At 42.3% G+C, this 22,232-nt stretch overlaps 1 protein-coding gene across 1 annotated transcript in view; it reads left to right on the top strand.

Moving 5' to 3' along the window:
• The first annotated feature begins 10,447 nt into the window (after positions 1–10,447).
• The window catches only part of PRKAG2 (protein kinase AMP-activated non-catalytic subunit gamma 2), a 171,743-nt gene continuing 159,958 nt past the window's right edge, over positions 10,448–22,232 (top strand). Inside the window, exons 1-2 of the mRNA XM_074157321.1 lie at positions 10,448–10,528; positions 10,655–10,711. Of these exons, the coding sequence (XP_074013422.1) occupies positions 10,448–10,528; positions 10,655–10,711 (138 nt within the window). The remainder of the gene's footprint in view (positions 10,529–10,654; positions 10,712–22,232) is intronic.

A 22,232-nucleotide genomic window follows, 5' to 3' on the forward strand; every position in this document is an offset into this window, starting at 1 on the left:
TACCTTAATCATCATGACTGGATTAGATGTTGGTCTTGGCCCTGGGGAAGGAAATTCCACCTTGGAAGTGCACTGCTAATATCTCTGTGGTGGTAGGAAAATATAACAGACCTTGATATTCCTGTAGACAGCACCATACTGCGCTCCTGTCAATGTTAGAAGTTGTCCTGGATCACTCTTTGGACAGGATGCCTGTTAAGAACAAGTTTGTACAGAAGAAAAGGGAATAGTTATTATTCTTGCCTAAAAATAAGCACAGTATTAAGCTTCAAATTACATTTAAATATAGTCCCAGTCAGTGGTCACTTCCTTCCATGACCTTGAAACCTATCATTTGAAATGGTGTTTTCCAGGCAGTTATAGGGGTTTAATTGTCTTCTCGCTGGTTCTTTCTGCTTCCCTTCCTCCCACCCTAGAGAAAATAAACCAAAATAGCTCTGGATCTACTGATGCTTGAGATGTTATCACTGCTTTACACAAAAACCTGACTTCACAGTCTAGCTTCCAAAAGCAATGAAAGATTATGCTGCAAACTTCAAGTTAGAGATACTTCTCTTATTCCTTTCCCAGAAATAGCGTCTGCTGATAAAATTTCAGTGGAAATCTGTACTGAGGGTCCTAAGAGAGGTAATCAGGCTCTAACACCAAGGAATGAATTCTGTAGAGAAAAATCTTGCGTAAGAAAGCTTTAGCTGAGGTGGCAGACAGTTTATTACACATGCCTGTGTGCTGTCAGGGTTTCAGCAGGAGGTCCCCAAGGACCTCCTGCAACTTGTTAAACATGGGTATTTCAGGAGCATTGGAGTGGAAGGCTGAGGGATGGGGAAATTTGTTTTCAAAAGCTGCTTTGCAGTCAAGAAGAGAGGCAGTGGTCCTGGAGAAACAAATATCTCAAGCTGTACGTGGATGGAAATGTTTATTCTGTTGCAGGACGTTATAACTGGTATGTTACGCCACACTCATAACGTTTTCCCTTCAAGTGCTAGGCAAGGGCAATCCAGATGTATTTTGTAGCTGTGATTCCTCCTTTTTTTTTTTTTTTCTTCTAAAATATCTGACACCTTGTGCATTCTTGAAAAAATTGCTGCTAATAATACATACATATAGTAATTAATATATTCTTAAGTAAATAAAATTCTCTCTTCAGAATATGTTAATGAGCTGTAGGGGAGAATTATCTTTGGCAGGAGCACTGCAGAGGTATCCAACAGCCAGGGCAAGGTTGAAAGACTTTCTGGAGTGGTTTGTGTAGCCCTCAACCACCAGCTGTTTTGTTGATTGAGATCCAGCAGTGCTGTTTGTCACACTTACTCCTGGTGTCCTGGCCAAATGCTTCCTTAGGTTTTTTGATGCCGCCTATTTAATGCCATATTATTGGCATATCTTTATATCATAATCACACTAAACAATACTTGTTACTGTATAACATTCTATGAAAAGGAGGTATGTCTGAATAGCATATAGCCTAAAGAGGGAGCAAAGAGCAACCGAGAGGGGAGAAATGAGAGGTGAGGAAAAAGATCCCACATACAGAAAAGTTGTGAGAAGAACCCTCAGTGATTTTTCCTTTTTTATGATAAATACAAATAAAGAGTAGTTGTGGTTCTAAATTGATACTCCTGCCTTTTGCAAAAGTGGCTGCACAGCCTGGTGTGGAAAAGTGATTCTTGCTGATAAATCAGTGGAAGCAAATAAGACCTACCAGGCTGTGGCACTCTTTTTCCCATGGTCAGGCAGAGAGGCAACTTAGAGATTGGGACCGGGACCCGCATCCACCACCAGCTGCCTGCTGTGGTTGGAAAATCTGTATAGACTCAAAAGTGCTAGAAAAGGAAGGAAAAGACATTTTATCAAAAATGTAAGAATGTGCTTTAAATTACTGAATATTGCCCAAGAAATAAGATTTCAGTCTCCAACCTTCAAAACGGAGGATCCTGCTGCGTACAGGACTTGTTCCTGATCAGAAGCTAATCCGGTGCTGACAGCTGGAGGGAAGTGGTTGGGCACTCACAGGGTGATTTCTGTGAGCTCGGCAAGCTCTTAGACCTATGTTATCCAACACAGCACTGTAACATAGGGATTAAAACAGACGTGATAAAACAAAGTGACATTTTGAGGTATGGAAATGGTCTTGCCAGCAGGTTTTTAAAATGCAATTGGTGCTAGATAATCTCATCTAGGCTCCCCTTCCCATGATCTTTCCTCATCTTTTGAGGTCCCTTCCAACTTGGGCTATTCTATGACTTGGGGAACGTTGGATCAAATTGCTTGATCTTTTTAATTGATATGACATAATTTAGTATTCTGATTGCAGCCTTCAGTATTTTTGCAGCATTTCCTCTGTGGAAGAGGACTCACTGTGAGGAATCAAACAAGTGTTGCTTCATCTGTGGGTTGTAGCTGTTGCTGCTATTTTATTTGTAGGTTTAGGCCAATATTGTGTCAAATGTACAAAGTTTTTAAAAAAATAATTCCATTTTCTTCCATTTCTATAAAAAGGCTCAAAGTATGTTAAAAAGAAGAATAAAATTGAACTCTTCCTAAACAAACCTAGCCAAGAGTTGATTGAGAAAAGAGAACCATCAACCTTTTGATGGCTCCAGCCTTTGGGACTTGCCGGAGTTTATCCAAGTGCTGGCAGGGAATGAAACATGGACACCCTGCCAGCCTTAACCACAAAGCCATCTTTCATCACTTAAAATATAGATCCAACAGGGAGTATGGACCACAGGAGGTGGGAAAACTTAAAAATATTCACATGCAACACTAACTTTTGTATATGTATCTGTATCTCTTTATAGACGTGTGTATTTTCAGATGTGTATATATATTCACACGCATTATTACTCCTATTGATCAGGATCAGGGTATGAATAAGATGAATTCAGTGACAGTTTACACCCTTTTCTTTGTAGGGAGTAAAGATTACAGCCTTTAAAAGGCTTCCCCTTTTAAATTATTTCATGAACCTTTTACGTGAAATAACCCTTTTCACGTATGCCTTAGTGACTGCTTTGTGTGCAGTGCTGTCTTACCTTTAAAAAAACCCCAAACAAACAAAAACCCAAAGCAAAACCAAAATACTAAAGAAATGGACTAAGCTTTTCTTCTGCAATGATCATTTGTACTTGTATTTGATTTTCCAAAATTTTGTTGATTATTTGTTATTTAAAATCAAATTGCATTCACTTTTCTTTAGGCAAATTTTGTTTCTAGGATGTATTTAAAGTGCTGTTGCCTGTGGTCGGAGACTTAGAGAGCACACTTTTCTTTCCGGTGTGGGTAGATTATTTTAAATTATTATTGACATAGTAAAATTAGGAAGTAAAACCTAAACTCTGTGTCTGCTCTTATTTGGGGTTTTTTGGTTGTTTTATTTTTTGTAAATAAGTCCCTGTGGTAGAAATCAAACATTTAATCTTAAAATAACTGCACTCTCACAGGATGCGTCCTATACCCAGAATTTCTATTTGCAAGCTTCTGCCTGTTAAATAAACACTGAACTTTTATCATAAATGGTGTCTATCTCAGAGCTCATTACCATGTGGCTTCCACTGTGCTAGCGGATGCCACAGTAAAACAGTGGGGCTTTGCCTCCAAGCCTCTTGCATCCCTTTGGGCAGGGAACGTGGCTCTGATGAGAGGTCCCCAAGCCCCAGCCCCTTCCCCGAGAGCTGGGCAACCTGCAGGGGTTGTGGCTGCAGGTGAAACAGCCTGGCTTTCAGGTAAATGGTCCGTCTGTATTCCAAAAAACCCTGTGAACATCGGTAGTTGCAGTCTAAAAGTCTGAGTTCTCTTTCTGATGTGAACTGGTGTAATATTGTGGATGTAGCTATTCCTAAAGCATTCATGACAGTCTACAAATGTCCGTGTTGCTCGGACATTCAGCCCCAAACTGCAGCACACCTCTGTAAATGAAAATGAGTAGATAAAATGGTTTACTTCATTAACCTGACAAATACATTTACTGCATTCTTTGTGGTGAATTTGTGAGTCTGTGTCAGGTTTCTGCATCGCAATGTATTTATTTTAAAGTATTTATTTTCTGGCAATGCTGACCTACTTTAAATGCTGTGGGGTGCTGTTACCTCCTTTTTTTTTCAGCAGCTGGATGATACCAGCAGAGATCTTTGTACTTCAGCTTCTAAGCCTTTGATGACATTTTAACTGCTCATTACTGTATGTAGGCAGCCACTTTATCCTTTTCTAGGTGGGCTCTTGCTTTAATTCAGGGTTAATGGTTACTATTTATTGCATACTTTAAACCTGGATGCAGCAAAGTTGCTACGTGCACATAGTGCCTTAGAAAACCCAACATGAGGAACATGCTGTCCCCAGCCAAGCTGTGCAGCAGTGTGAGTACGTGGGTAATTTACCTGTGCCCTGGAGTCACGGGGACAACTGAGATGAAATAACTCAACGTCCAGCATGACTGAGTCCTAAGATGGGTGACAAATAGTCATGAGGTTCAAAGAAAATAAAGTTTGCTGTGCAGCGTGAAAGAGCATCTTAATTCCTGGATAGCTGTGCTGTGATGTTATTGTAGTGGGATGTTTTCTTTTGGGTAAATAATTAGTGCTCTCCAGAGAGCTGCCGATGTGCTGTAGGACTATACGTACTCAGCCAGAAACTCTAAGCCAGGTTTAAAACATTATGGACAATTCAGGTGTGGCTGGTTTTATGTGGAGCTATTTACCATCACTTTTTTCTCCTTGCTGCCTCGTTATTCCACCCCATTTCCCCAGCTTTTTTGGCACTGCCTCCCCCATCCCCGTTGCTGCCACAGCCCCTAAGAGCAGTGCACGTTGCCGAGGGAGGCAGCACAAAGCAGACTGAAGGCAGAGGGATCAAGGAGATGGCAGCAGAGCTGAGGCATCTCCATTCATCCATGCTGCCATTGCTGAGTCCTCATGGAAGTGCTAGTGCTTAGAGGTCCCACTCTGAGACCAGTGAAGCTGAAAAATCATATTGCAGAGTACAAGGTTTCATAGATCCCAATAAAGAGTCTTGGGTATGCACACAGATGTACAAGGATTTTGTGCTGAAGCCTGTGGTTGGAGCTCTTACTCTTAACCCACCGGTTCCTACTCCGATGGGATTTTCTCCCATTTCTGGATGTTCTAGTATCATCCTCCTTCTGTTTTCTTGTGGAGCTATTTCTGTCCCGCATAGGATGTTTCTCAGCCAAGCCCTTAAGGGGTACACTAGAAGCAGGGTAAGACCCGTCTCCTGTCTTTCAGGACTTTTGAAATTCAGTGCCTTTCTTAGAGAAGGAAAGTGCTGGGCTCTCTGTACTGGCCTAAAGGGTGTAATTCAGGTCATACTGAGATCGCTACCCTTGACTTTTGCGCAATTCTGATGTGAAACCTCCCAGAGCATCACTGACACCAATGTCGCAGCCCCTCCGAGTGCCTTGGGCAAGGCTGAAAGAGCCAACATTAATTTTGCTCTCTGATTTATTTGTCCCCTGAGATCAGGACATCTCTGAGGGACTTCATAGAGGATTACAGCCCAAAGCATCAGTCCTTTGCTCCATGAGTTATTGAACACCATGTACTAGCCCAACCCTCATAATTCTCCCCTGTTGCTCAGAGACCTCTGCTGACCCCAGACCTCTCCAGGATTGTCTCCAACTTCCTCCTCCCCACCATGATACTGCATCCCTCCATCTGTGTGGCTCTGGACATGGAGACAAGGTAGGAAAGGCATTGGGAAGGGCTAGTGCAGAGGAAGGCACAAGGCTACTATTGTGAAGCCTCCAATATGTGGAGATGGTCATTGTATGACCACCTAATCGTTTCAATATCACTTGCATTTGGGAATGTATGTAAATTTTAGAGAAAAAAAAACCACTCTGTGTTAGTCCTGCTGAAGAACTAGATCTATTAATTCCATCATACAGCTATCCTGCTTTTGGTATCCGGCTGGCTGAGGCACCTCTGGTGCAGTGGGATCCATCTTCCTTGAAGATGCTTGCGGGGTGCTCCCTGCTCCAGGAGACATGGGCACCTACACACTGGGGTTTGGTGTTTCTCACATGGATGCTCTCGTTCTGGGATGTCAACAGTGAGTCAGAAATCCTAGCTACTCAGTTAATTTCTTGGGAGATCATGCTGAAAAATTACAAAGAAAAAGCTGTGACTGTTTGAGATGAATGAAGGAATCAACTGTAGATTATTTTTTTCATGGAATATTTCTTTCCGCTCCTCTCTCTTTCCAGTTTCTTCTGTCTCCGCTACTCCAATTTCCAATTCTGCCTGATTTAGGGGAATAGACTCCACGGTTCATCCCTAACTCTTATTCTTGGGGCTTAATGCTTTTTTTCCTTGTACTCCCTTTTCCAATCCTTACAGATAACAGCTGTCCTTTGCCAAACATCAACTCTTGAGAGACTCCTTTGGGTGTCCTACTAAGAGCTGGTGCAGTTTATGGTGCAGTTCAGGAATTTTCTCTCCCCGTTTCATCTTTCCCTTGGGCTCTGCTGGTCTTCCAATTACTGCTGTCACTTTTCCTGCCTTTCAAGGAGTCACTTCTCTCACCCGAGCATCCCCCAAGTGCGTTGTCTTCTTGGCTGCAGGTTGCTGTGGTGCATGTCTGTATTGTGCATCGCTTTTGGATGCTGCTCCCTGTGCTCAGTAGGACTGGGGGTAGGGCAACTGTGAATATTATGACTGTGTTCCTCATCAAAATATGAAAAATCTTTTTTAATTACCCACTGAACAAAAGCTCTGCCCTGTCACACAGAGCTCTGCCTCACCGTGTGCTCCAGTAATCGCTAAATGCCGCTGTGCTTCGAAGTGGTATCTTCACAGAGAGTAGCTCCATTGATTTCATGCCGCTGCTTGCTTAGTAAGAACAAAGAAATCATAATGGAAACAGACCCCGTGAACTCATCTAATTTTATGTAGTACTTACACAACCACCAGATCTTTGTGGAAAATTATAGAATATAAATAACACTAACCAATAGCCAGGCATTTTCAGTCTCCCCTGGGAAATTGTGGAAGGTTGCTGTACTGCCAATTTGAAATTTATGATACTTTAGGCTTGTACTTGGACCAAAAAGATGAAATAGAATTGGTGTTTTGGAACAGCTCGAGGGAATGGTGCAGGAATTTTGTGCAAGCAAATCTGAAGCTGATTGAGGGTCTGGCTCTGATTTTTTGCAAACCAGAATCTTTAAACTCTTCAAATGGAAAAACAAGGTACAGCTGGTACAACACTGACTCTGTTTCAGTTGGGCAAGTAATTTTGTAGCTGTACGCTGGTGAAAATGTGATAGTTATGATTCTGTTTTCCTCATACTTTGGTCTTTGGACCATAAGTGAGTGTTTGATTCACTGTCAAAGGCACAAGTGGGTTTTGGTGATTTTTCTCCCTCAGTGTTACCAACTGGTAAAGTGTGAAAATCATATGGTCAGTTCAAATATGTGAGTAATCTAGAAGTGCTCCAAAATGAAATCTTTTTAAAAGATGTGTATTTATAAAATGAATAATGACTGCTGAGTTTGAAATGCAAATACTTAAGAATTGGAAAAAAAAAAGGTAAGAAATGCGAAAAAGCTATTTGCACGGAAAGCTGCTTATAGAAAGCATTTTCTGGAGGCGTATAAAATGTCCTTAATACATATGGAAACTGCTAGAATTTTGGATCCTTTTTCATACAGACTCCTAGAACTTGTCAATAAAGTACAGAATAAGGTACAGCTGAAAATATAATTTAATAACTTTATTTGGGTGAATTCACGTCGCACCATCTTGTGCAAGGTGTTGTGCACTAACTCACTGCTGCTTTTTGTCACCAAGGCTGCTGCATTTCAGTCCAGAGCCTCTGCATCTCCGATAGAGCACATGCACTTGAAATCCCAATTTGAAACAAGGTATTTGTTCACAAATCAGTTTGTTTTTATCTCAGATCTTCACTAGCTGCCTAGCCAGCCGCATCTGAGCACAGGTATTTGGTCTGAGAATATGTCAGTCATAAGAGAGGTTTTAATTAATTAATATAGAATACATAAATATTTACATCAATGTGATTTGGACACCTCAGGCCTGTAGATTTGAGAATAGCTTGGGCTATTCACCCAGAAGGGTGAAAGAAAATGGCAAATTATTCAACGATGTTTTTCATGGATGTCAGAAACTGGACAGAATCCAAAAACTAGTTCAGCAAATATTTATGAAACGGTATCTAAACCATTAACTGTTCTGCTTATCTGAGATGTAGTTGTGCAATCTGTTTCTCCTGCTTCGTACTCCTTATCCAAAGGTGGGGGAGGAAAAGGCATGTTTTCCAGGTAGAATTTGTGCCAAATCAGACTTTGAGACAAGAACCGGTTTTGAAGATTAATTTTAAAAAAACACCTTAATATGTCTGGGTGATTCTTGAAATTGGCTACATCAAACTGAGCCCTGTGAGTAATTTGAAAGGGATGATTTAGGGATATGGGACATTTTCCTGGCTGTTAATACCCCTTTTATTTGATCTGATCTCTAATCAGAATAATCCTTTTCAGTTAGCTATACAGGAAAGCATTTGAGCTGAACCTTGCATTTTAGTCTGACTTGTAGGAGAACCTCTTTTATTCCAAGATGGGTCCAGTCTTACCTTTTGCCCTCTCTAGGTCAGCCAGAGGTGCCTTCCTTTCTCCTGCAGCTCAAGTAGGAGACACACAAATATGTTTTGCTTGCTCCAGCTGGTTGACTGGTTTCTCTGGTACCCCTGAAACAGAATTTAAGAGGAAGCTTGTTTATTTTCCTAAACTATTTGTATATTCTGCATGCATAAAATATTCCTTTATCTGGGGAATAACCTTCTAAGCGCTAAATATTTGTTCATTTCTGTGTTAAAAAGGGCTGCCGCTGAGCTTGTCTTAAAATGGTTCAAGTAATAATAGCTGCCATTTGTGAGTGAACAGTAGGTACCATTTTCAGCTTTTTTGCTCCGAAGGGACTGGTTTTGTCAGATGCACTGAGCACATCGAGGGAAGGGAGGACAGTGGCCATTTCCAGGGACATGCTCTCTGCTTGGCACACAAGGGGCATCACCTGAACCTCACCCTTGTTGCTGCTGAAGAAAATGTGCTGCCTGACTTCAGTGATATTTATCATTTCATTTAGACAGATTTAAGGGCAGTGTTGGTTGCACCGAGTTGCAAAGGGTGCAGGGTCCTGCAATGAATAGGATAAATAGACTGAGAGTGATGCATAAGCCAAGCCCATCTCACTGTAATGATTTACGGACCAGTAGCCATTAATTAAAGCAAACCCTCCATGTTAAAGAGTATTTCAATACATCATGACGAATGTTATTTCGAAATGGCCAAGAAAGGGCTGGCAATGATTCATGGCTCGGGATCTGGCCACCTGTTTCTCCAGAGAGGTGTCAGTTCGTTGCATGAGTATTTTGATGCCTTTTGTTTAAAATAGTGGAAGCTGCGGAGGTGATCTTTCTGCCTTCATGTTAGCTTTGTTCTACCAGAGGTGACCTCATCTGTGGCAGCCTTCGAGAGCATCTTGGCCAAGGATATGGCCCCATGGTCTGGTGAGTTATTTCTTGCCAGTAAAGGACACTGTGAGATTGTTTGGTGGAATAATCAAAGCTGACTGTGATTATAAAAAGGGATTTTTCAAATATTCATCAAATTCTTGATGAAGAGGAAAACTCGTCCTCACCATTCCTCAGCTCCTACTGGGAGAGTTTGCATTGCTCTGCAATGTTCACATGATACCCTTTCAAAATCTCTGTTATTATCTTTATTTTTAATGGAGATGTTATACTTTGCGCTCGGACACTGTGTTTTCCCAGTGAGGTCTTTACAAATTACAAAGTCAATTAAGTCTTTCTCTTCATGCTGCAGATTGGAAAACTTAAACCCAGAGAAATAATGTGACTTTTGTATGGAAAGAAAGTGGACTTGTGGTTAAGCGGGTAATAGGGCTGTTGTGGTGCAGCAGATACTCCAGCAGTTGAAAATGCATCTGCTGCTCTGTGTTGCCTTCCTCCAAGTATTTGATGCTGATGCAGACGCAGCCTCAGTGATCTGAAACTTCTGCTGTTGAAAACAGGATCTTTTTTTCCATCTGATCACATTAAAAACGTCTGCAGTTATTTGAACTCCCCAACTTCCCCGGTGTACCCGCAACGTTTAGCTAATGCACCCAAGACGGCGCTTAATTCCCTGCCTGTACCGTCCGCGCGTGTCGCCGGTCCCCGTCAGAGTGTGTGCGGCAGGTTGCTGCAGTCGTGTAATCGAATCTTGCCATGCCTAAAGCATTTTTGGCAGGGAGCCTGCGGCGAGGGAGAAACCCATCGCCTGCCTTCTCCTGCGTTACCTACCGCTCCTGCCATCCTCTCGCAGCGCCGCGATGGGAAGGAGGAACACACCCAGCCCCGGTCCCCATCTGTTGCAGCATCGGCTTCAGTAGCAGAGCCCGAGATGTTTAAATGCGCTTGCCTTTAGGGAAAGGCTGTGAATGCAGTTCTTCAATGGACGTTTCCAGCCAGACTGCAGGATTTTTCAGAGCTGTAAGTCAGAACGGGGCTTGATTGTCTGTGGGTTTCGTTGGATTTCATTCTTTTTCTTTTTTTTTTTAAATATATATTTTTAATGTATTTATCTTAGCAGGGGGAATAGGTTTTGCATTCATTTAGGTGGACGCCCGAGTGCACTGCAGGACTCTGCCGAGAGGCAGGCATTCTTCAGGCTGTGTAAGAATTGCATGGTTCTTGGGTATTTTGGTTCTATTTTTTTCATCGTGTTTTGTCTCTTTTGTATGCATGGCTGGCACAGGGCTGTTGTCCTGTTTTTAGAGCATTTAATTACAATAGATACTCCAAGGCTGAACAAAATGTTCTTTATCTAGTTAAAGAATGTAGCTTGGAGGGTTTTTTTTGCCCTTGCATAACTTTTCCTTACTGTTTTGGAAAGAGAGATTATCTTTTGGGGGGTGTTTATTTAATTTCAGCCTAAAACCATCTGGTCTCTGCATCCTGCAATGCCTGGTTTCTCATACTGCTCATCTCAGAGCAGCCCGAACTGCTGGGCAACTAATTGCCGTGGCTAGTCATTGCCACCCCCTAACCACAGGTTTTTCGTAACTCCTCTTTTGCTTATTGGTTTTAATTTGATATTTGATGAGATTTGTCAGGATAAAGAGGCGTATTTCAGGCTTCATGCATTCTTCTTTCGTTTTTACCTTTCTGCTACCAGACTTAATGCTGAGCACATGCAGTTTGTGCTGCAATTAACGGTCCTGTGAGATAATGATAACGATGAGGCTGACTCTTTCCTGGGATCAGACCTGAAGCCTGAAGGGTTTAAAGGTGCTCCTTTAGTGGGGTGATGGGAGGAGTTCGGTGAATAGCGACTGAAATTTCTGCTAGTATAAGATACAGGGTGTTTTGCCAGCATCTCGTGTGTTTTGCTTGTTGTTCAGCGTGTTTTAGCTGCTGTTACAGGCCACAGGAGAGATTGGGGTGTCTGCCTTTGGGGAAGAGATTTCACCCTCAGTTATATCTCCCGTAAGGGCTGAGGAGTCGGGAGTCTCAGAGAGGCTGGAAAGCAGAGGCTGCACTGACTTGAGCAGCCCTGGGAGGTGAGAGAAACCTGAAGTTGCTGAAATTGGGAGACTAGGGGTCAGGATCAACCGTCGGAGGAGGGAACGTTGGGCTGGAGGATGAAACAGACCCTGCTGACATGGGGCCAACCCTCAATCCAAAGGAGGGCTGCAGGAAACCCAGCAAAAGAGGACTCTGTTGCGCTTCAATTTAGTACATTTTTATTACTGGGAGTGGAATAAAAATATAACCATTTTGAAAAATGCCACAGTTTGAAATAGACACCAAAAAACAACCCCCCCCAAGCCCATCCTTTCAATCTGTGCTAGGATGTTTTACAGTCACGAAGAAGAAATTAGGGGAATGAAAAACAATATTGTATCTTTAAAGGCAAACCACAGAGTTGGTGGTAATCACCTGTAGCCAGAGTTTGCTTCAGGCAGCAAACAGCCACTGATTTTCCATCAGAAGAGGAAAATCCCTGTGTCATTTCAGCATGTTTGGCCACTCAACTAGATCCAGTGATGAGCTGATTCTGTGCCAAGAAATATGTAATCATCTTAAATTTAGAAGAAATGGCAGTTAAAAAAACTGCAAGAGCTTTTTATCAAGTCTGTATACACACAGTATATGATTATATACATTTAGCACATATTGTCCTGTATGAGAGCACATTTTATATGTATGTAAAAATAATTGTGCCCTGTGAGATGAGCTCTAGCACGTCTACATCTGGGAGGACATAATCACCAGTGACAGTCTGTTTCTTTTTCTCACTGTAGGTGCTAATGCTTTTGCTTTTAGAACTGATACATGTTTTGATAAACTTATCCTCTTGCTCTGATGTAAAAGACACTTTTCTAGTAGATATTTAATGACTTTTAGTCCCTGATTGCAATTGTATGTCCAATATCCATTCCTAACAGAGTTCAAAAAAAGTGTGAATAACACTTTGAATTAAATGCATACTAATAGTTGTACGGCTATTTAATACATATAGGTGGAAATTAACATTCATGATGAGACAAAAATAACCAATATTTTTTTAGGGCCATATTACTTGCATGAACTTAATTTTTCATAGTGAGGAAAAATCAGTATTTTTCTATGAAAACAAAAAGAGAAAGTAAAGCAATACTTAAAAAATGTTATTCTGAATCATAATTTTCTGCTTGTGGATTTAATTCACCTTGAGAAAAAAAGAATTGGTTTGGTTGTCTTTTGCTTAGTTTTGTTTCCTGCTTGGGTGCTTGTTTCTTTTGTGGGAGGTTTTAGGTGACACACACTCCTTGGCAGGGCGGGTGTCCGTACTGGGGAGAACCACAGGAAGAGGCTCTCCCTGAGCCTTGGTTTGGTGATTCCAGTGTGAGCTTTATTTTTTTGTGACAAATGGGTTTGGACTGTCTGCCACACGGCTTGGAGCAACAGCCAGTAATAAAATGGCCTCTCCTGCGCCAGGCTTGTACTCTGCCCATCTGTCACCGTGTCCAGGGTGTCCTGCTAATTTGGAAATGTTTCCCACACTCTCTGAGCAGGCTCAAATCCTTCTCGACACATTTTGATGCACCAAGTGCCAGCCAAATCAAATGGGGGTTTGCCTGTTTCGGCTCATCAGTGTCTGCTGGGTTTCAGAACCATTGTTATAGAGCAGAAATCACCTTTGGCAACGTGTGTATGTAGATGTCAAGTTTAAGTTTTCAGTTGGATTTACCTGAATCTGTGTTTGCTTGTCTTTTCTCTGCAGTATATTCAGATAGGTCCATTGTAATCATGATGCTGACACGGGCACATGAACAATAAGGTCATTAAAATTGGGAGATTCTTACTGAAGGAGCCAGAAGTGAATATGGGTCATTTGTCACCTTTTTTTCCTGACACTGGATCTAAATGAAGAACAATTACTGGGAAAAAAATAGTAGATACCAACGAAAGCCATAGCCCTTGAAAGAAGCCTAGAGTTTATTTGGGGAAATATCTGCCTTAAAATTTTAGCGTTGCATGTACAGTAATTAGAAAAAAACTCAGTGTGTGTTATTTCTGTCCCTCCCTTCCCATATGAGGATTATTTCCAAACTGGACTCACTGAGAAAACTTATTTTCAGTGATGGCTATTTCAAGTGGGAGTGAGTAATCCCTTTGTTGTGTTCTTCCATTTGTCTCATTGTTCATAAGATTTTCCAGATGGGTAAATATTTTATCCATCTTTCTTCCAGAGATGGTCATTGGTGTCTTCTAACACCTTTTTCCAACGCAGAGCTGTGATGCTTTTTGAAACACATCCCTTGAGAGAGCACTGACGAGTGGTCAGGGCTTGGTGTGAGGAGGCCTGGAAGTGCCGGATTTACTATCCCTTGGACTTTTCTCTAAGATCATGCCAATGCTATTAACAACATGCTTTTCTCAGAGGTTGTATAGCTGGCCTGTTTTCTTAATATTTAAATTCTAGTTGTTTCAATTGGACACAGTGGCTCCTTCGTTTTCAATCCCATGGGCACTCACCCCGTCAAAGAGTTAACCGTGTTTTCTACACAGCAGCCAAAGCCGTGTAAAGAAAATGTACATTTTAGTAACACTTCGAAATGCCAACAGAGATTAGGACCTCATTGTGCTACCCTTTGTATGGATGCTTATAGGGTGTCTAGACTGCAAGTAAAGACGTGATTGAAGCTGGGCTTAAATTAGCCCGGCTGAGTCCTGACAGCCGTACAACGGCGGGAGCGAGGAGCTCGAAGTGAGCTAAATTGCCGGAGTATTTACTCAGCCTCCCGCGGGGATTTTGCAGCCTACGCTACCCCGCGTGTTGTCATGGCTACACTTTTATCAGTGCTGTGCGGAGCTGGGTGAAAGCAAGCTGGTGTAAACCACACTTGCCATTGCCGTGGAGACGTGCCCGTAGTAAGGTGCAATCCCTTGTCTGGACAGCTTGCCTTCTAAATAGAGGGGGAAAAAGGGAAAAAAAGTGATTTTACTCCCTTTAGAGGCAGTAAAGAGTGAGAGGAAAGAGGCAAGAGGCAGGGTTCATTCATCCTATCTTGGATCATGCAAAGTTTAAGCAAGTTGTATAGCCTCTCCTGTACCAGGGGGACAGGAGCGCAGTGCCTTTGGAGATGCTGGCTTTTCCCAGCTCTCTAGGCTGGACAAAAAGTGGTTTTGATGGCTGAAGTTAGGTGACAGATGCCTTGATGCCTTCCCAGAGGGAAACCAGAAAGCCAGAGGAGGCAATGCAAGTCTCATCACTTAAGTCCATCCGTGAATCTATTCTGGACTGGATATGCAGTTTGTAAAGCAGTTTGGATTCCCACAGGGTGAAAGATGTAATATGTAATTTATTAGTATTGCATGGCACCGCTAACTGGAAAAAATTATAATGGTACCAAATCTCAGCTCAAAGCCAAGGGTGGGACCTGAAGGACATACAAGTGGATTTAGGGCAGAGTACTGTGCTATGAATGTGATAGTGTTTTGTAGATTATCTCTGAAAAATTGAGCTTTCTTCTGTCCTTGAGGGTTTTTTATGCTGCCAGCTTCAGCAAAATACACCTTTAAATAAGGAGTTCAGAAAGTGAAGAATAAAGACATTCAGTCTTTTGGGAAAAGAAAAAAAAGTAGTTCAGCCAATGAAATAAAGCATGTTGTATATATTGGTCTCTTTTTACATGTGGTGCTAAAACTGTAAGAAAAGCTATAGCAAAGTGACTACATTTTGTAGACATGAAAATGTTCTCTGCACCTGCAGAGTGACGTAGGAAAATGCGGCAGGGAAATATCAAAATTCCCTTGTCTGGGCTCCATGTGTTGTCTCCTTTGACCTCCCATTCAGGTCTTCAGCACACCAAGCACAGAGCCATCCTATTCTTCCTTTCCTTGCCTAATTTCCTCTTTGCTGCTTCTTTTTTTTTTTTTCTTTCTTTTTTAGTTGAGAGACCAGAGTTGAGTTGACCAGAGCAAGTCCCTCACTTGCCTGGCTTTCCAGTTATAAGCTTTCTTCTAATTGTTAAGATTATTCACGGTTATTAACTGACAAGAATGTAAAGAAGTAGCAACAGGCAGCTGTCTTCCTAAATGCAGTGAACTGGAAAAAAATAGTTGCAGTTCAAGTATTTAAGGCAGAGGTTTTCTGCCTGGTGTCAATGTCACCTTTTTTAGTGATATATATGCAAGAGAGAACCCTGCAAGTCCTTCTCAGACGAGGACATCAGCTGGAGGTTTTCAGTTCTGATTTTGTTTTGTTTTATTTTTCCTTGAGGAAATGGTTTTTGAAGACATTTGGCCTGTAGAAAGTGGGGAAAAACATAAAAAATGCAAAACAGTGACTTTTAAAGTAGCTGAAGTGTAGAGATGATTTAGAAAGCCTCATGATGATCCTTGCTTTGAATCCCCTTCAGATTGCCCCCATGCTGCAGCGTCTCTAGGGTTTTCATTACATTATGGCAAAATCATCTTTTGTTTCCTGCGGTTCTGCTATTTCACTGTGGCTGAAGTTATGCTTTATAGCAAATTTTCTCTGTAAATACATTGGGATTCTGTGTCTCGTTTATGTAAGACAACCATATAATTACTGGAAAGCAATTCTGTTGGCACTGGGTACGTGCCTTCTGAAGGGTAACTTTTTGAGCCTCCTGTAGTCCTTCCCTATAGTCATGTCTCTTGGTTGTTTCTTAAATCCCTCATCACTCATCTGACCACATTTTCCAGGTTTGAGGTATGTTATCTTCTGCTTTCACCTTGTGTCTCTTAATTTTGGACGCTTCTTGAAGGAACTGTCTGGTTGGAGAGAGGTTGTCTTCGGCTGAGCACCCAGGAATAGCACTTAAAGATGAGTTTGTGTGTGGATTGTGGTGTCACAGGGAATACTGAGAATTTTGTTTTCCTCTCTGACTTGCTTTCTCTGTTGTTCTCTCACTGTCTCTCTTTTTTTTCCCAATGACATTTTGTTATTTACACGTTTGCTAGGTTGTCCATCTGCCGTTGGGATAAACATGCTGCCAGTCACTGCGCTGTGCGGTTCGTGGCGTGAAGGAGCTGACAAACCAGGCTGTTGTGCGCATGGCGATCGTATTCAGGCTTTGTCAGAGCCCTTAATGATGGTCTGGGATTTACTGGGGAGGTGGAGAGCAGTACCCTTCATCACAGCATTTCCGTACAACCCTGTGCTCTCTGGACATTATCAACATTATGGGGCTTCAGGCAGAACCGACTGCATCCCACCCCAGGCTGTCTGTGCTCAGCTCATCTGCAAAGGCTGAATCACCAAGAAGATACGGTTTCTGGCAGAAGAGCATGAGACTTGAAAGAAAATGTCATTTTTTTCCATGAATAGCATAGGAATGTGTTCTAATGATTTAAGTCTGAGATTGAGAACAAAACAAAAAAACAATCCACAGTCTTTTGGCAGTTTTTGTTGATGAACCTTGTCTACAGCCTCAGAAGAAAAAAGGTGACTTTGCTGTACACTGCTGGAGATTAATGCCTATCAGGATCAGTCAGGAGGTTTAGAAATGAAGAAGGGTGTGCTGCAGGCTGAGAGTATCCCATGATCAGGATAACTTGGGAAGAACAGCTTGTAAGATAGCTGTTTCCAGGGAAATATCACGGACTTATTGGTTTCATGGCTCTCTTTATCCCCCTGCCCTTGAAATTCTCAGTTTTAGCAGCTCTATCTGACCAAGTGGTGGCAATCCAAGCCAGGTGACACATGAATGAGAACAAAGAAGTGGCTTCAGAAGCTCTTTAGTACTTTGCTTGTTAGTTGTTGCAGCTGAAAGAAATGCCTTTAAATTACATGTAGGGTGATTTTCTTATGCAAAGTTTTTACATGTGATTTTTTTGGATAAAGGACATTGAATAATCACCAGATGGATGGTGATTTTTACATACTGAGATCTGGGTTAGATTTCAGCCAGCCATAACTCCCTAACTTTTTATATTATGCCTCATGGGACTGAATATTTCCCGTTTCTTCCAGGCACATCGTTTAGTTGATTTACCCTGTTATTTCAAATCTGATGCTGTATCCACCTTGACATCGAAGTGCACACAGCTGGTCCTGCATGGTCACCCGGGTGACTCCTGGACCATGCTGCCTCTGGCATCTTCATGCTGCAGAAAAAATAAAGTCTCTGTCTCTAATTTCTACCATCTCATACTCTCCAGACCCACTCAATTGTTCTTTTTTAATAGGAATAGCCTTAAAAGTAATAGCAAGCAAATAAATTGGAATAGCCTTGTGAAGTAGAAAGCTGGCTTGCACAAATCTAACCAGCTTTGTACATCTGTTACTGCCCACTCCCATTGAGTCATGCCGAGACTTAGTCACCAGCATCCTCAGTCTCACAGTACGACTTATATATCTGCCTCCAAAACACATGCTGCAGTCTGGATGGCATGGGGGAGGGAGAAAAGCAAAGCAACAAGCAGCCGACTCCTAAAGGAATAAAGCAATGTAGCAAGCCTTATTATACTATACTATGACTAGTATATCAAAGCAACAAAAACAAAAGGACCAAAAATCCTGTATATGTCAGCTTTGAATCTTTCCTTGTGCAATAATTGAGTGATTTGATATCAGTCCTCAAAGGCTTCTAGATAGGATTGTTCTCCAAAAAAAAAATAATATTTCTATTCAGTCTGAGCTACCAAGCTATGCCCTCTATTCCGCAGAGTTCAAACTTCGGATTCCCCTTGCAGGCTGTTAGCATGTGTAGCGTATTTGCTAGTCAGAGTTTTACATAGGCTTGTAATAGGTACAAATCCAAGGTTGATCTAAAAAAAAAAACGCTGGTGTGCAGACTGAGCTGAAAGAAGCCGTGCACAGCTAATGTTAATAAAAATCTTGACTTTCTTTGTCCTTGGTAGGATAGTTGAAGTGCTCAACGCTCGGTAATGTTAGAGAAGGAGACCCTGAGAGCCCTGTTAAGGTGTGATGCTGAGGAGTGCAGCTTGTAGCAATTTTTTGTGAGCTCAGGGCTGTTGTCAGTGCTCAGCTTAATTTCTCTGTGTCTTGTTTTCTTTGTTTATTTTATTAAAGGAGCTGTCTCCCCATATTGAAAAGCTGTCTTAGGAGTGTCACCTCCTGCTTGAGTTATGTTGTAAAAAGAAACTGTAATGTCTGGCAGGCATTTCACATCCTTAAATTTGGTGCAATCCTAGCACATATATAGAACTTAGTGAAGCAGAAAAATACTGTCTCATAGGTGACACCATCAGTAGTCAGGACTGCGTGATGCTACCTACGCTAGGTCTCTGAAGTTGGCTATAGCTGAGGAACCCAGCCTCTCAGCAGAGACGGGCCATGGGGTCGCTGTGACCTGAGTCACCTTGGAAACACTGCCAAAGAGTTGGCCACATCTGGAGCACTGTGTCCAGTTCTGGGCTCCCTACTTCAAGAAAGACAGGAAACTACTGGGGGGAGTCCAGCAGAAGCTATGAAGATGAACAGGGGACCGGAGCACCTCTCTGATGATGAAAGGCTGAGACACCTGGGTCTCTTTAGCCTGGAGAAGAGAAGACAGAGGGAATCTCATCAATGCTTATCAATATATAAAGGGTGGCTGTCAAGAGGGTGGGGCCAAACTCTTTTCAGTGGAGCAGGACAAGAAGCAACAGGCACAAACTGGAACACAGGAAATTCTGTCTGAAGATGAGGAAAGATGAGACTCTTTATTCTGAGAGTGCCAGAGCACTGGAACAGGCTGCCAAGAGAGGCTGTGGAGTCTCCTTCTCTGGAGATATTCAAAATCCACCTGCATGCGTTCCTATCCAATCTGTTCTAGGTGACCCTGCTTTGGCAGGGGGGTTGGTCTACATGATCTCAGAAGGTCTCTTCCAATCCCTAACATTCTGTGATTCTGTGACCACGTTCATGGGTCATGATCCCATCACCATGGGCACAGGACTTCATACAACTGCGTTGTTCATGGCCATGTCTTGCATGTGAAGGGACAGTTGCAAAGGATGGGAGCAGGGAGCTGTTTGTGAAATATTCTTTTGATACCCAGCCCTGAAATTTTGGACCACTGTTGAGTAGGGCCATAAAAAGGTCCTACTTCACCCAAAATATCTTGGAAATCGATTTCTGACCTGTTAATCACAGCATGCCCCAAGAGTGCCTTGTTGGCTCCTTGGCTTCAGCCATTGCAGAGAAGCTTTATCAGCCTGGCTGCCAAAGTAGCCTTGAAACAAAACAAAAATAAAAAAAGAATCCTTTTTACTCTGTGTTGTTTACTGGACTCAAGGCTTTAGTGGTCTGTTATTTAAGCCTGCAGCCTCCACAGCAGAATTGCTGGAAGCCCTCTTCGGACACCAAGGTCTCCAACTACAGCAGCATCCAGACCAGCGTGTCTGGGCAAGTCTTTTTGGCAGGAATCCTCCCCAGTAAGGAGAGGAACAGTGAAACTGGCTGGAAAAGGTGAAAAACGGCTTGGCTAACCAGATCTTGCTCCCTTTGCTATTCGGCAATGTTATGCCAGCCAATATATTTGCTTTCTGTATCCTGAAATGTGGTTTTCTTTCCTATTCTCCAAAACAGTTCTGAGAAAAGGTTCTTTGTTTTCCCAAAATTTCAAAGAACAAAAATTTTATTCTTCCTCCTTTTCACATAATCCCAACTATTCTGATATAAGGGCTGTCAAAGGAGAAAGAGCTGGCATTAGGAAGGATCACCCTCTAGATGTAACCCAGACGAGAATCACCTTAGAGTTAGTCTCGCCTTTGGAGGAGAAATTAGTGTGAAGAATCTGTGACCTTCCAGATATCTGTTTTCCCCCCAGAGGAAATAGGGAAAGAAGTGGTAGAGAAGGTAAGTGTGCTTGCAGGCAGAATTCTCCTGGCAAAAACTAAAGCAGGGTTTACCAGACAAGCCTGGTAAAAACAAAGAAGTCAATTTAGTTGCTTTTTCAGCTTTGTTAACCCCCTGTGCTATCAGTAAGAAAAGTCCTGGAAAACTGCCTGTTGGGTAGGTGTTGTGGGAGATTGCATTCCCCGGGGGGGAGCCTGGCTGGTAGCAGGAGCACCGAGCTGTGGCTCTGCTGTGTCACAGCTCTGCTGTCCTCCGGAAAAAGCTTTGATATCCCTGGGGCCGTATCCTTCAGCGAATATAACAGGAGCTGCCATGACAACCTCTTGTAAATAAAAGTGGATTGAAAACAAAATAAATCTGAAGCGGCTTTGTGGCTGCAAAGTAAATCTAAACTGCTCAAGAGGTCATTTTTTTCTAATTGGGGATGACAGGGGTGATGTCTGGCTGTCAGATGGCACTGAGCGATGTGAAGGATTGACTGAGGAAGAGGAGCACAGCAGGAAGGCTGACAAAATTTTACAAAACAGACTTTGCATGCTCTTAACTCCAGGTCAGCAGCACTAGGAGCTGCAGTCTCTGGTGGCCTTTCTTCCTTACAACGAAGGTCATGGACTGTGGTCTCTACAGAAGTTGTCTGTCCATGGATGTAGGGCACGACTGATGGATAGAGGGAGTGCTCATGTTTGTTCTTCAGCCGGGGCTGTGCTGTCTCAAATGAGCAGGGCTCTTGCTCATTCCGAGATGTCACTGTACACCTCTGGCAGAAGTTTTTTAGATGTCTCTCCAGAACCATGTGATTTTCCAGGGCACTTGTTCCAAGCGCAGCAAAGCAGAGGTGGAGAGCAAGAAAACTGTCTAAGAACAGTTTCAGTCCCAGTTTAACAGCAGAGCGAGCCTTCAATGTGTGTCTGTTGGCATAAGATCAGAGCAGTCAGATATGGGATAAGGGTTAGGGCTGCACGGTTGGCCTGTCAAGAGCACTGTGGTGTTTTGCAATACTTTTGGAGCAGTTATGTTTTGTTTTTTTAAAGAGTTACTGTACCGTCAACTACATCGTCGCATGCTTCTGGATGAAGAGGAACACAAGAAAGAATTAGATATCTAGTCTGTATTCTGCAGAGGTACATGCAAGGAGAAAATATCTCCTTGCTTAACCAGCAGGTTGGAATTGAGAGAGCAGTATTTGCAGCCTGGTATTTGATATGTGTATTTTTTCCTTCTGTAAATGTATGCCTTCACATATAGAATCCCGTGAAGAAGTGAAAGATGAAAAAATTGTTAGGTAGCAGCTGCAATTACAGACTTTGTCACAGAACTAAAAGTACAATTATTATCCTGTTTGAAATGCTCTCCAGCACTGTATTAACAAAGAAAGGTCTCGTGCTGTCCAATTATTTCTGCTTACAAGTGGAGATCTGCTGTTCTGCCTGTAAAGATAGATGAAGTTAGTGTACCTCCATGATATCTCAGAGTTACCTCTCAAATTAGAATAGAGTCATCAACTGGGTTTCATGATACTTTTAGACTTTAGAATTTAATATATACATGTTTTTAAGCTTGAAATTGTAACTGGGAACTGAAATTTAACTCCTAGAAAAATAGTTGTATCTACTTCCCCCCTCCTATTTTTGAAGGTTTCTGCTCAAAAAAAGAAGTTATGGTTTCATTCTCAGATGTTCCAGATTTTCTGAACAGTTTTTTCAACCCTGGTTACTAGATGTCTCCTTAAACCCAGTTTCTTCCATCAAGTCTCCAGCCTCCCTAAACAGCAGGTTTTCTTCCCGTGGATTACAACAAGCAGTAATATAGAGATGCTAATATGTGGAGCTCAAAAGAGGCTATTTCCTTGATTTATTCCATGGAAAATGACTTAGC

The sequence above is a fragment of the Numenius arquata genome, chromosome 12, assembly GCF_964106895.1.
Source record: "Numenius arquata chromosome 12, bNumArq3.hap1.1, whole genome shotgun sequence".
Classification (NCBI taxonomy): Eukaryota; Metazoa; Chordata; class Aves; order Charadriiformes; family Scolopacidae; genus Numenius; species Numenius arquata.